This window comes from Solenopsis invicta, chromosome 16 (assembly GCF_016802725.1).
Source record: "Solenopsis invicta isolate M01_SB chromosome 16, UNIL_Sinv_3.0, whole genome shotgun sequence".
Classification (NCBI taxonomy): Eukaryota; Metazoa; Arthropoda; class Insecta; order Hymenoptera; family Formicidae; genus Solenopsis; species Solenopsis invicta.
Genome location: NC_052679.1, coordinates 22,669,590 through 22,685,839, shown reverse-complemented (window position 1 = coordinate 22,685,839; position 16,250 = coordinate 22,669,590). Strand labels below are relative to the sequence as shown.

Genomic DNA, 16,250 nt, shown 5'->3' with positions numbered 1-16,250 from the left:
TACCTGCGGATCTGTTTTGAAGGTACAAGAAAACGTAGCATTTTCACTTTTTTATATCTACTGAAGCAATTAGGATAATATTTAAATGACATTTAAATAAAATGAACATATAAATGTTGTAAGTTATGTTTGTAATTTAACTTATCGAGATAATATTAGGGACAATCATTTAGAATTTACCTGCATTACTGCCAGCAATAAATGAATTCCGTTATGCACGAGTATACGTGTGATAGTGATCGGAGAACTGGCAGTAATGGTTTAATAGGATATATTTTCATTTCTCTCATTATATTTAATTACTCGTTCAATTTTCAAGCTTGTTGTTTATATTTTGTACATATTAAAGTTGTTACTTGGATAAAGATGTTACTTGGAAAAAAAAGCATGTTTATTAAATATGTATTTAAAATATATCACAAAATAAACAACTGCCACGATGTGCTTCAAGCGGCAGTAATTGAAAGAGTTACTCTACATGTTTTCCAGCAAAAATCTGTGATATTTCAATTCTGCAAGAGGAGAAACGCCGAATATAAAGAAAGGGCTTGAAAGAGTGAAATGTAAAGGTTAAACGGTTGACTCGTTTTATACATCGACATGTCAAGGCTGTCATTTGACTAGAATGGACAATACAATGAAATACAGCCAAGTTACGGTAGTAAGACAGTCTCCCCGCACTCGTATCCCGCAGTTGACAAGCTTCTGCGTCGGCGGTCTGACGTTACACAAAGGATAACGAGGGTCTGTTAAATTGTGATTGCGGAGTTCAGGAAGCCGTTGGGTGAAACAACTCTCGACCTAACAATCGCTCAAACAAATCAAAGTCTAGAACGTCGGTTTTAAGCTTAAATATCGCGATAACGTTATTAAAACAAAATTTAATAAATTAGGCAATAATTACGACGCGCTCGTCGATAAGCAATTATTTCGATAATCGCATTTAATCCCAGCGATGTGCAGATTTTGATTAAAGCGGTTCGCAATGATTGATGCCACATTTAATTAATAATAATCAATCCACGTGTAATGTCAGGAATTTGCAGTATGCCGATGGAATAATTATTTAATTTAAATTGATAAGCGCGACCTTTGAATTGTACGAATTAATATCTGCGGAATGATCTTAAGTAGAAAATGTCCATTTCATCGTTCACGCGAGTGAACGATTAATGATATTTCGCGGCAAAACAAGCTGATAAAGGTATACGTGTATCATCGGACGATCGTAAGTTTAACGGGGTGAATGTTGCGGGTACCTAAGTGCTTACATATTGAACAGCTCGTTGACCCGAGCATCAACGGTACACAAAGGCTAACTAGAAACCTTTCGTGGCACTTCGATTGGCACAATTTGCGGCTAATGATGAAACTAGGGTAGGAAAGTGATCGTGAAACTTTAGACACTACGCAAAGGATGCCATCCATATTCATCCTTGCTTTACGTTTATTGACGTCAGTAGTGTCACAAAATTTCTTGGCGAAACACAGCTCATTAATTTCTCATGACAACTCTGTCGTCCAAGGTCGCAGAAGATAATTGGAACTTTAAGCAGAAGCAATTGAAACGTGGAAATAATGGCGAATTTTATTTCAACGAACGAATGGAGTCGTGTATTCGCCAGTGATACAGAATAATAAATAATCACATTTTAGTAGACAAATTGGCAAATTGTGTTTAACGATTAATTTTATTCACTGCATTTCGACAGTCACCCAGCACTTTGGGTTTAGGTCCTTTTTAAGTGAGTTGGGTAAAACATTAATATTAATATAAACCATTCATTATGGAAATACGCCCATTTGTGAGTTCTTTTCAGAGAAGTCATCAATTCAGTACTAAAAAGAGAAAAAGACTTATTATGAAATAAGTGAAAGGGAGAAAATAACATAAAAAATTTATTGGAACAGTTAAGTGTTAATAGTATGTATAAAGCAATAAATCTTTTGGTGAAGATATTCAAAATTAATAAGATTTAACTCAACGCTTTATTTTAACAATTTTCATCGCTTACGTTAACATAGCAAATAAATGTAATGTGAGAAGCAACAAATATTTAAGAGTTAAGAAAATTTCATAATGCAACTTTGCCTTTCGATAAACTTTAATAAGACTAAGCATCGTCTAAATCTCATTAAGTCGTTGAGAAGAAAACGCAGCACACCAAACACGAAAGAGAAATTTGCAAAATGCAAATCTAGATAAGCTTGTTATCGCAAAATACTCCCTCTGTCTAATCTAATCGTTGTTCCGTTAATCGAAACCGAGCCTGATTAGGTCTTTCGTTTTACATTTGTTTCACCGCGTAACAACGTCAGTCTAATCTAATGCCGGCAGACTGAGGTTGCAGTTAGAGCGCGCTGCAGTTTCCTACGTAGTAGGTGCAACATAGTCATTTCCTACAGCTTGGAAGGAAAATCCTGGAGGAGGCATTGCGATCTTATGAGGATTACCGGGGTGGATGTTTAATATTACTCGGCTTGATATGACGCGCCGTAATTTTACTTGTGACATGATAGCAAGTAATTATATAACCATGAGGGATGTTTTCGCACAGTCAAATTTCTTAACGAGTGTCATATACACGATGCATTATTTCGCCGAAAGGACTTATCTCGCAGACAGGAAACTATTTTCTCCATGAAGTTTTGGACATTAATTAATTGTATATACTAAATGCCCTATTTTAATGGAAACAGTGGATTATCTCGAGAAAAAGCATTCAAAAGAATGTCCTAGTTATATAATTTGAAGAACAAATTTTCAAAAAAATCGACATTTTAACATCGAATCACATAGAAATCATCGTAATTTTTTATTAATGAAATCATATAAATTTTCAACATAATATAATTTCTCTAATTATTCTACATAAAATTATTAAGGTACAATCGAAAAATCAATAGTTTACGAGATACATTATTTTTATCTCGAAATATATAAGAATAAAGTCCAAAATATTTCATAAATGTTGATTTTTCAATAAATCTACTTTTCATAAAATCTAATTTTACATATAAAATAATTAAAAGGAATTAAGTGTAAAAAATCGCATTTTATTTAAAAAATGGCGATGATCTTCATATAATCTTCAAAAACTGATTTTTTTTTCAAGTTAATCTTATTATTTTTATCCTCCTTTTTTCGAAAGTTGATCCTATTATTTTTATCCTTCTTCACGTCATGTAACATTTGTATAAAACATTTTTCCGTATCTTCCATTTTCCGAGATATTTGCCTGCGGCAATTAAAATGAGACATTCTGTATAATGAAGAAATATGAAATACGTAAACGCACTAAATGGACGGAAATTTAGTTTAATCAGAGTTTATTAAAGTTAGAATCAATCATCAGTACGATTGTACGAAAAGTAATTAAATAATGGCAACATTTGGGGAGGGAAAGGGAGGGGGAATATTGTTAATATAATCAATAATCAATCGATATAATCAATCATGTATATATTGTATATAACCAGTCACGAGAAATTTTTATAATGTAAAATAACACGGAATAGATAAATGTAATGTACCGAATAAATTAATATGGACGTTGGATTAAATGAAATAAACCTCTCGTCGCACTACGAGAATATTACGCGGCGTCTCAGTTAACTTGACTTAATTAGTTTCTGCAATTGATTCCTAATGTTGTCAAGAGCATAGATGATTATCTCTGACTGTTGAATCAGCTTCGATATACTCCCCAACCGAGATTCACGCAGTCCGGCACAAAGCTTGATTGGTAATTAGCAATTACTATGCAAATACAAGGACGGCCAGAGACAGTGAGAATGCAGATATGGCGTGCATTTACTTAATGGATATTTATCGTGATTATTCACATGTGCGCAATACGCGCAAATACACACGGAATTCTTTCTTTCTCGCGATATATTCTTTTTTTTTTTAAAAGCAAAACTTGAGATAGATATATTAAAACGTCTAATTGAGTACAGAGTGTTAACTTAACTTGCTACTCTTGTTAAATGAAAATTTTCATTCAACCGTTTGAACGTTTTCATTCAACAAGTTTTTTTTCAGTATTATATAAAAATATTATGTTAACGTTCTAATAACTATTATTATCGCCTTCGATTTATGCAGGAATAAAAGGTTACACTGCACTAAACAAAAAGTATTAATTATCCATTATCCACTATCCTGGGATCAACTGTGTAAAGAGCAAATTCGCGTTATAAACTTCCTTATGACACAGAATAACTTTGCCAGTGGCTGAAGTTGTCGATAAAATAATTTCGAGAGAAGTTAAAAGTTTTAATATTATCGGAATCTATATATCGCACAACCCCCGAACTCAACTTAATACTCAAATTCCGTTGTACGATGGGCATTTTACATATTACATACTTATATATAGGTAAAGTTTGTGTCCTTTCTCTGTATTTCGGTAATGGTTCCAAAATTATAAAAAACCGCGAAGTGAAAAACGTGTTCGATCGTATCAAAGGGTTACGCTACTCCCCAATCCTTTTAATCCTTAAATTGTAACACTCAAAAACATCACTATCATGTTTCCGCTAATTTTATAATTTTCTTATAATGAAGAATGTATATTTGCAATTATTCTGAATACTTGTAAATAACGGAGAAAGATGTTTTAACGTAAGGATTAGTAAAAAGATCTCGTGTACAAGATGTCTCTAAAGTTTGAAAAACTTTACTATATTTCAGAAATGGCTCAAAATTATGATCCCACTAAAAAAATTTTTGTAATCCTAAAAAATCCCAAGATGAACCATAAAAATGTTCCTTATTTTAAAATATCACACCAGTAAATGAGAGTTAAAATGTGTAAGTAATATGTGGGTGAAGAAATACATGCATGCCCAATATGCCTCTGAAATGTAATATAAACGGTAAACCCCAAACTGTGGGACAGATACAAATTTCCAATCGTTTCATATTAGACGTTCCAGCGAATGACAATGGGACCACTGTAGTGTTTGATGGGGACAGATGACATACGAAGGTACCATGAGTTCAGAGCGTCTCTTGTGAATGTCAAGGAAGTTATTGACAAGTAAAATTTCAATAACTGTCTGTAAGACCGACATTACAATTTAAAGGTTAAAAGACCTGAAAGCGATCGAACGTGAACACACTTTTTTACTTGCTGTTCTCGTGCTTTTCTTCTTCTCGTTTTGATTCGCAAAATTATATCATCTATCTAGAAAGGTTTCTATCTTTATAAAAAAATTTCTTTGATGCAATTCGAGCTTATAAAATATTGAAATTTATTCTAAAATCGATACGGAATCTACGATTCTACTCGAATTGCATTTTGTGAGTACCCACGCACATCTTGAATTAATCCTCTGCAACATGCAACAGGCGCAGCCGACAAACGCGGTCGAGTGCAAAGCGGAAGTAGGCTTGCGTGCAATCGCCGTGCGAATGGGTGTGCTATCAAATGGAACATAACATTTGACCACGGTCTATTGGCGGCCACGATGCATTCGGCGGGAATTTGTCCGGAATTCGACGTCAGCGCGTGGAGCTGGCACTAATTATTTCGACAATACTACCGGCTACTGGAGAATTTGCGACGTAAGTAGTTCAAACTGTGGCACAAGCTTTTATCGATTGCCCCCGTGAGACGAACGATTAAACGTAAACAGAGAGGTATGTTTCAGCCGACGGGCAGTTTACACGTGCACCGGGAACGTGCAAATTACTCGCCGTTGACGATACATGTTTACGGGGCTGATTGACAAAAATTTTACATCGACCATTATTCAAGAGGCAAGACATTCTGTGAAATGTGTTAAGCCCAAATTACACTAGCGATTGAAAATTGAAGATTAAAGATTTGGCCAATCAAAATAAAAAGAGCTAAAAATTTCCTTGTTTCAATTAGTCAAATTTCAATCGCTAATCGTCAATCACAATCGGTAATCGCTAGTGTGATTTGGGCGAGATCTCTCGATATCATACGATATAAGTAGGTAAGAATGGTAAAAAATGATTTGATTATCTTCAAACGCGATTTAGAAGCAAAACTTGGAAGAGAAAAGTTTTTCAGAGAAAGCAGTATGACGCATGTATTAGCTGATTTCGCACATTTCAGATATTATTCGCGCATCAAAACGTTGCATGAATTTTATTCATGACGGGAAACGATGAAAGGGGATCTCCGGAGGAGAATTGCAGATATCCATTTATTATTTTCGCGAAGATATCGCGTGCCTCGCGAATCTCTTTGGTACGCATTAACATTTCTTGTCGGAGAGAAACGCGATAGTCGGAGAATATACACCCGATAAGGGTGTACCGTGCCGTGGAGAAGGGCTCCATGGATCTTAAGCGTTCTCGAGGCGATCGGCACACACCTACCTACACTTCGAGTACATCCATTACAGTCCCCATTGAAACTTGCGTGCTATACGAAATTTAGGGAAGTGTACAAACTTCCCGTTTCTGACAAAGTCGGCGGGAACGCTCTCTAACGCAGATATCGATGTCGTATATAGACCCGATCGATTATTTTAAGGACACGGTAATGCACGGGAGAGGTAATGTATGGAAAGTGGCGGTGAGTGCCATCGCGCGGGATAGAGGGTGATGGCTTTCGCCTCCGGAAAGATCTCTCCGCGATCTAAATTCGTTTAGAATAATTCCGGGAAATGTCGGGAAGAAAAAAACGACGAGCCGCGAATGCTAGGGTACATTCCGCACCCCCTCGTCAGAATGCGAATCTCTCGAGGGATCGGCCGCGAGCGGCGGCAGTCGGAATTTCTCCGAGAGATGGAAGACTTCCGCGCGCGCATACCCGAAGATCACGATCGCTAATTACATTGTTACATGTTAGCGGCGGGTTAAACAAAACTACCGGACGAGATACGGGATATTCCGCGCGGGGCCGCGCTTCGAGATTAAAGCGCGCCGATAATCCACAAAACATACAGACACGTCAGGAAAACTTCGCTCGGCCGCAAAGAAAAATCTCCCAACCGCTTCGCCATTGAAACGATTTTCATCAACGTAATTTCGTGGAATAGCGAGCGTTGTGAAGAGCAAATATCGCGAGATGTTGTTTGCAAAATAAAATGAATCACACTTTTTCGACTTATTCGACCTAAACTAATATAACTTCACGTGTTGCAGCTTCGTCGTGAAAATTGCAATTTTCTCGCGATACTATTACTGAGGGCGTCTCCGCCCGAGCATTCGGACCTCGAAGGCCGGGAGACTCTCCTAAGAAAAGGAAGAGCCATCGCGCGCGAGTAAAGTTTTCCCCTATCCAAATCCGATTTATCCCATAGATCCGGTAGGATCTGACGCACGTGAGCATCAGGAAAAACCCATAAAATTCAAGAAAAACATTTCACTTCGTGAAATAAGAGTATTTCGAGGATTTTATTTTAAAGCGGCTCGGGGCATCTCCCTAAGATCGGATGTCTCGTTAGTTCAAATTCAAAATTGTAGTACGTCATTATCTTTACAAGTATAATGTATTACTTGAGTTATATCGGCCAAAACTTGGCTCACAATAAAGAAATCTGAAGAAATTTTGAGAATTTGAGAAGAATACTGAAAAAACAGTACCGGTTAATTTTCTGCTATGTACACTACAAGGTTTTCACAGAAATTTTGTAAAATAATTTCTTGAGAATTCCTAAAATTCCAAGGAATTTTATTCAAAATATTCCAGGTAAGATTACACTGAGAGAAAAATGAGTAAATTTTACGAAATATTTATTCATACAGTACTAATAACATATTTATTAAACGTAAATATGTATTTATTACAGGGATCAGTAACTTAAGTGACATTTTTTCATAAAATAAATATAAATTAAAATATGTAGCATAAATATTTCATTAGTACTATGTGAATAAATATTTATTAAAACTTAGGAATCTTTTTTCAGTTTAAAGAATTTTTTAATACAGCTTTGAAGTAAATTAATTGCATTATATTTTTTGATAGAGTATCTTCTTAATCACACAATCACAAAGAAAAGCCAGTTGAGTTTTGAATATTGAATTGAAATATGAAAAGAGTACAAAATGAAATAATATGAACTAAATATTCACAACACAATTCTAACTCGTCGGAAGTAAGGTATTCAAACGATGATTAAACATACAACGCCAATTTAAAACGACGTATTGTCATTAATTTTTTATAAAAACTCGCGAGTCACACGACACTGCACGTGCATGCCATATTTATTGCTTTTTGCATCAATTTTGCATTATCAGAAAAAATGGTCAAAGAAATAATTTTGCATAAAAAAAGAAGAGATAGAATTTTAATTTAAAAGTAAAATGCTAAAAATTTATAAAAATATAGTACCAAAAAAATCCCACAAAAATTCATAATTTTCAAGAATAAAAAAATAAAATCTCCGAAATTTCCAGTTTTTCCGATAATAAACTGCATTAGCTATGGCATGTAAATAAATATAGAGAGATTATTTTCACATAATTGCAGCAAAAAAAATTTGAATTATGTACACTTATAATAAAAAAAAATTCAATATTAAATAATTCAATAAATAAATACAATATTATGTATATAATATATTGAATTATGTAAAATTATTTATAATCATATAAAGTATTGCTGTTTAAAACAAATAAAAATTTTAACGTCATATAATTATTTACGCGTATAATTAAACGTATGACACACAGTTATCACAATTTTTTTATTAACTTCATGTAAAAAACATCGATCGGAAATATTTATTGCAGCTCGACGACCGGTCCATTCGATTTAAGAAAACTCTGCCAAGACACAAAGACAGACTCTTTAAACTTTTCTTGGAAATTTCATTTTAAGCGTATCTCTCGTCATTGAGTTTGCAATGCGAGAAACTTTCACAGTAAAATGAGAGCTTGAAAGACGTAAAGTTGCCGTCTCCTCTCGTGGGAATACACGTTCGCTGCATCTGTTTTTTTGCAAAACGATCGACGACGTAAGCGAAACTTGCCGAGAACTTGCGGCATCTCCTCGAGGGACAGGAAAATTCGCCCGATTAAAATTCGGCCGGGACAATCTCCGTCGTGCCGGTGAATATCAAGGAGTTCGGACGCATTCCGTCCTGTCAAAAGGTGAATTTTGCGAACGTCCGATCGCGGGCGCGTCTGCAAAGTTCCACCGGTGGAAAATCCGAAACTCGGCGATTGCGAACTGCGGAACGTTCCGTAACAGAGATTAAACTTCGCTTCCGCACCATATCGCGATGTTAAACTCCCCTTCGGCCTCGACGAGGGACTCGAATAGTCGCAAACGGTGACTTTCCTCGACGAGTGCCACGGCACTCTAGCAACTATCACAATACGTGAAACTACAACTTTTGATTACATTGCAAAAAGAAATTCCGTCGCGAGGACATTGATGATACTCGCTACGTAGAGCAGCTGTGTGCGGTTGGAAAAGTTTTTAATGCGCTTTAATACTACAAAAGAAAGCCGCACTTAAGACACTCGCCGTAGCACTTGGGACGAGTAAAACGATCGCGCTGACCGCTAAGTACTTTTTAATTAGTGCTACGCTTAGCACTTTTTAATAAAACCGTACTTGCATAAAACTGCAGACAATATTAACGGTATAAATTATAAGATCACGATCCCGTGACATTATTATAAGTTTATTTCTTACTTCTTCCCGCACTTAAAAAAAAATAGTCTTGCGAGTACAGTCACAATATTTTGGCTGTAAAAAAATTAACTAAAATAGGTAAATAATTAACTAATAACGTAATACGTTGGATAATTAATATAAATAATTTTAGATAGAATTTATATCTAAACTGTTTACGAAATTTGGAAAAAAAAATTTTCTTCGACGCCTGTTCATAATTGGCAATGAGACCCTAATTATCTAGAAGAAAAATGCAAAAATGTTGCTGCCATAAATTCTATACGTGGCAAACAATATTTTAGCAGATACAAAAAAAAACAGCGATAAATTTCTGTTGTGATACCTGGAAATCCATCAACATCAGCAGAACAGTTTTTTGAGTACCGTGCATGTCGAACGGGCTGTTTCCGCAAATACTAAAACTTCACTTTTGAACTTTCTATTGCGCATTGCAAATTCCTATTATTTCCTTACAAATTTCTCGTTTTGCGAGTTCGCTGCAACGTACATTTAGCGGCTGCAAGTTCTATTTTCAAACCTGTGTTTTCTGAGTAACGAGATACACTGCGGGATATGCATTGCAAACGTAATACATGACGTTACGATGTTTTGCGGTCCACCGAGTACAAACAAAAACACTTTGCTTCTAGTGCCGCGCGGAAGTTTTAATGAGCATTTGGCTGGATACAAGGGGAATATACTAATTTGTTTACCGCGACATCAAAGTCAATAAACATTCTTTTCAACCGTTATTCGTCGCGCGTTCGTGTAACCTTATTTAATGTAAACAATTAACGAACTCTATCCGTTTAGTAAACTTAAACTAAACTACAATCATGTGCCACGTACCGGACGTTCATCACGGTTTGTATTCCTCGATATCATTGCTCCGCGTATATCTATATCACGCAGATAATTTTCGCATTCGAAATGAGCTTCGTACTTCTTTGCACGCGAGACATTAAACGCACGCAAGATATCCCGCTCCTAACGGCATTTAGAGAAAACGTTGCGGGGTAGAAGGCGTTTCAAAGACATTTCTGTAATTGCTTTTAATGGACTGGCATTACGGCATAATTTCCACCATCGAGAGACGATGGGCTCCCTTATCTCTTTACAATTTAAAAATCATTTCGAAAATCACGGATCGCAAACTGCCCGGGACTCACCGTAAATCCCGGATTCGTTTCACCGAATTGTGGCTTACGAATTATTAAGCGCCGTGATCTATAATGAACAAAGTTTTCAGTCGGTTGAAAATTGAAAAATGTTCGTGATTGTTTTTCTCAGTTATAGAACTCTAAAACATTTAATTCCACTCTCGAGAGCACGCACCAACCGGCACGTGCACCGACATTTAATCCGCCACTCGATATATCGTCGCTCTTTCGAAAGTTTGGACTTTCAGCGGATTAATCGCGATTTCAAGTCGCGATCGTGTCCAAGCAGTTGCTCCCCCCGCCCTGCTTCTCTCACTCTTTGTCGCGCGATTAGAAATTCCAGGCGAGTACCGGTCTCGGCTGTTTAAAGGCCCTCTTAAGCTCCATTCCGGTGGAAAGTAATTTTCGCGAATCGCCATGTCCGCGGAACTCCGGCGGCAACCCGCGCACTCCGTGACGAAAAACTCGGCGTCTCTCTTTTAACCGCTCTCCCGCAAAATTGGATTCCTACCATTGCGGAACTACGCGATTTTGTACTCATTCCTTCCTTCCTTTTCCGTAGGGAAAGAGGAACCTTATGTCTACGAGTTCTACGACCATAACTTATTACTTATAGCGCGCAATTTTATGGATATGATCTTTTATAGAGATCACATTCCAATGGAAGATAAAACTTTTATACCTATGATTATACGTTAGATAGTTCCCAGTTCTGGCTCATTGTCTTTCGCGAAAACGATTACGGAGGATAATAATCGTTGTGAGCGCTAACACTTTGCGTTCCAAATTATTTCTCACAAATAAAAGAGAGAATCAATATTCCGTATCGTATTGCTTTTTGTCTTCAATTCAATTTAATTTGTGAGTATGATTCACAATGGCGAATCATATTTTTCGGATCTCCATTAAATTTTCTAAATAATAAAAATGTTCATTATTTACAGGATTTAAATCGAGATATAAAAAATATAAATTTGCAATATCAATTATACGCACAGAATTAAATAGAATTGAAAAATTTTTGTTATTCAGAAGATTTAAGAATGGAGATCTCAAGAATATAGTTTGTAAATATATTCATGCTCTGCTTAGATTCAAATGCTTAGAGAACTATACAAAACTATCGCAGAGCATTATATCGTGTCGAGTTCGACGAGAACTGCAAAGAATTACACTGCAAATCCAAGTGTATATTTTAGTGTGCAAAATCGTGTGGTTGCTCTTTACACATTTGTATGCGAGTATTTTGTGTACTTTTTACACGCATACAAATGTGTAAAAAGTGACTTCACGATTTTACACACATGGATTTGCAGTGTAATGTGTTAAATACTGATATTGACAATATGCTGCTGATATTAGAAAGTTTTGGTTTTGATGTCAGAGTATAATGCTATGCGCTTAAAACTTTATAGAAAAACTTAAATCAAATTTTGCACTTTGCAATGTAAAAAAATCTTTACATTTATATTAAAATTATGTTAAGAGAGACAGTGCATTCTAAATTTTCTAAATATATAGAATCTCTTAAAGCATTAACGAATTAATTTAAGTATTTGGCGCAATAAGTATAAATTATTATCATTAAACAAATTCTTCTAAAACTGTATGCGTTTTATTATAAAATAGAGAAATATAAGCATGCAAAGAATTTGAAGAAATTGAGTTTCCTTTAATATTCTTCTCACGAGTAAGTATCTCTCTCTGAATCAATGTTAAAGATTTTAACAATTCCATCCATCCTGCGGTGATTACGATAAGGACATGCAAACTACATCACAATATGCAGATAAGCGATAATAGAAATTAAAAGTAACGAGAACAGGTATTTAGCTTTCTCGAAAGACGTCTTCTCCGCTTTCTGCAAACTCGATCTACACTTCCTTCGGCCAATCATTGATAATCAATCTAGCCGGAGAACGCGATAGGGAAATTAGCATTATCGTGACGATAACGACCAAAATATACGAGAACCTGTTGCGGCGATAGAAAAGCCACCCTCGCAGTAACTCCGATTCGCGAAATCCTCCATTAAAGTTCCGCGTATCATGCGTCTCGGAAAAGTTCCGATTTTAATAACTGTGAAACTCGTCGCTCATAAAAAATATTTGAGAAGTTCGTGAAATCCGCACTGATCAAAACTAATTCAAATTTTAATATTCATCATTCCTGTCAAATAAAAATTTTCAGTCCGTTCCATCGACGTTATTCACGACGCCTTTAATCACGAACTTCGCCGACGGACAAATTTTTTTTGTCCATTTTGTCCATCATCAATTCTTATGTGAGGGTAATGCATTTTTTTTTTTTCACGTTGCGTTTCACGAGACTCACCGGGCTGATAAAATTTAGCTTTATCATCCCCCGCATCGGCCTCGGTTATGATTCTCGTACGATTACGCCTTTATGTCTCGTAAATTAAAATTTCCATCGTCGGCGTTATCTTACGGGTTATTTTTACCCGCGAACTATTTCACCGGTGAACGAATCGATTTTCCCTGCAGGCCCGGCATCAAATTTCACGATGTTAAAAACGGCAGTGTAATTTGCGGTTGCAATTTGCGGTTCTCACGAAACTCGAGACGCAGTGATATCCGTCGCACTCTCGGTCCCGTCGTAAAACCACGAAACAACTGGTGTAAAGGCACATGAGAAAATTATTTTTCCTCGGGCACGATTCTTGGCGTCGCCTCTTAATGACACCATTTTCTTTTTCTCAGCTCGGCGAGGAGAGCGAGAAAGGGAGAGAGAGACGAATCTCGGGTTTTCTTCATTCACTTCCGCCCTTTAGAAATAGTCCGAACATAGCCGTCGCGTCGCGGCACAAAGCACGTGAAATTTCATGCCGGTCGCTCACATCACTGCGTGATACTCGCGTAATCGCGTTCACCCGCACACGGAAGCCGCATTTTCCCCATTCGTCTCTCCGCTTCCCCTAAAATTGGACTCTTCATCGCAGATACATTGTACACGTAGGCAGCGTAGAGGTATCCGAATCGCGAGGGGGGGGGGGGCAGGGAAACAAGGGGGGGGGGAAAGGGAGTGAAAGAAAAGAGAACTTTACTCATGCTGTTTCGTGCTGAAACGAAATGAAGAACTTAAAAACGTAAAAAGATCGCCGACACTCATCATGCACAGGGACTATCATTTGAGTGTATATTCACGATTCTCGGCGGTCGTCCTGTTAACGACGGGGTGGTAGTGGTAGTGTCTGGGTACATCGTCGCTCACCTGGGGTAGAATCATGACGTGCGGCAGCTGGCGCGCCTCGCCGCGCACTGACTCTCCCGCACGCCCCCGAGAGCGAGCGACGCGTTCTCCACGGCGCGCGCCCCCGACCGAATCCGCCCCCGCCAACCCTCTCAGCATCCACCACCTCCTGTACGACTTACCCCGTGCGCCATTCTCCTTCTCTTTCCCTCCTGGACTGGAGGAAGAAAAGAAAGAGCTCCCTCCGCTCACGCGGGCAAAGCGGCTGCGAGACATGCGGCCGCGAGCGAAAGGCAACCATAATTGCGGGTTGTTTCGCATGCTCGATTGTTAACGTGTTCAACTAAACGAAATATTATAAAAGGGTTTGGCTGAAAGTCTAGATTTCGCGGGATAAAACGGGAATATGAAGGATGGTTATATATTGTATTTAATACGGCGACTTACACGTCCATCTTTATCAATGCAGATTAAACTTTAATCTTGGTTTAACTTACTCTTTATTCTGTAAAAATCAGAAATAGAATGAGAAGTACGTTAAACTAAGATTAAAATTAATCTATACTGCTAAAACTGAACGTAAAAGATTCAGGTTCTTCAGACACTTCGATCTCTGTAATTGACGTAAAATTTTAAAAGATAAAACTTTACTCTAATTTCTGTTTATAATTAAAAATTAATAGATAAAGAATGGCAGTCATGGAATATCATGATATCTCATAATTCGCGTTAAATTCTAAGTGCAGCCGTTAAAATTACTTCGTTATAATTAATTTAGACACTGCAGGATGGTTACTGGTCTAATATGTGCGCTGTGTTTTTAGAAAATTCTGAATTTCAGTTCTGCTGCAGGTAGCAGAAATTTTTACAAAGGTATACACTCTAAGTAATTTTAAGAAATATATTAAACATTTTAATTGTTTAACTTTAGTCTAACTTGAAAAAGTTTTAAATGTGAATTTCAAATAATATTATTGAATTTAATGTGTGTATGAATGCGGCAAATAAATTCATGTAGGCTGTGGTTGTAAAATGTTTCTTCGACATGTGCATCTCTCTTGCAACTTTACAATCTCATTGCATTGTATAATATTTATTGGAAGTGAAGAAATTATTTAAAAAATTTTTTAACTTTATTTTAAAAAATTTTTAAGTAAAAAAGTTATTTAAAAAAATTTTTTTTTAATAAAATGAAATGTTCGTAAAATTTTGTTTGCGGCACATATTTGTGTTTTTACGAAAGATAATTAATTTGTTGTTTTTATAAATAAAAGTATTTTTCCTGATATTAGTTGTTGGTGGAATAGATCATTCCACTGTTTCTTGCTATTCCACATACGCATCCTTTTTTCGCTCTTCAGTAAATTACGTTCGTCCTATATACCCGATGAACTTTTATTTACAAGGTGAGTGATAAAAATCTATGGCTAATAAACTGGCGTTGATTAAAATTGTGTCACGTTAATATTTACTGACAATGAGTTATTGTTAAGAAATAAAATGATATTTCATAACCCCATCCTTTTCTCTATATGTACATTTTTATCAATGTAGATTAAACTTCAATCTCGGTTTAACTTACCTCTTTATACTTTTCTAATGAAAGAATAAGAAAAAAGAATCAGAAAAAGATAAGAAGTACGTTAAATGAGGATTAAAATAAATCTATACTACTAAAAACGAACATAAAAGATTCAGGTTCTTCAGACACTTCGATCGCTGTAATCGACGTGAAATTTTAAAGACTAGAACTTTACGCTGATTTCCGTTTACAATTGAAAATTGATAGATTGAAAATGATAGTATTTTTGCATCGATAATAATCGCGTGGTTTAATAATATAATGCAAAAAATATAATATAAAATGCAAATATAAAGTTCTTAAACAGAGGGATGAGTTATGTCATTCTTATCACGTTACATGAAGAATAGCCCACGTGACAAAAAAAACAGCTAGAGTAATGGCACGAAACGATAACACGCATAATTTTGAATTCATTGTGCAACCTCGCGTTATGTGTATGAGCGATCCATCATTTTTCACGAACGATTCTGACGTGGACGTTGCAGCCGTAAAAAGAAGGCACGTCCGATAGACTCGACACACCAGAATTTTTAACACCACTCACTAAGCTCTTACATAGGGCGCGCAACCTCTGAACGACATGATCTTACACATAAGAAATCTAATCGCGTTATGATCGTAAGTACGTAAAAAACTCTTAAATCAGCGCCAGATTTCAGAAATCTCGATAACATATTC

General features: G+C 36.4%; 1 protein-coding gene across 3 annotated transcripts in view; it reads right to left on the bottom strand.

Annotated features, from left to right (window-relative positions):
- The window catches only part of LOC105206526 (dopamine receptor 1), a 117,947-nt gene extending 103,858 nt beyond the window's left edge, over window positions 1–14,089 (bottom strand). Inside the window, exon 1 of one of the 3 annotated variants that reach the window (XM_011176018.3) lies at window positions 14,009–14,089. In XM_011176018.3, coding sequence (XP_011174320.1) covers window positions 14,009–14,023 — 15 coding nt within the window. In that variant the 5' untranslated portion in view covers window positions 14,024–14,089. Of the gene's footprint in view, window positions 1–13,941 lie in introns of all 3 variants that reach the window. The other 2 variants (XM_039458416.1, XM_026131505.2) reach the window with 2 other exon arrangements.
- Between the last annotated feature and the right edge of the window lie 2,161 nt (window positions 14,090–16,250).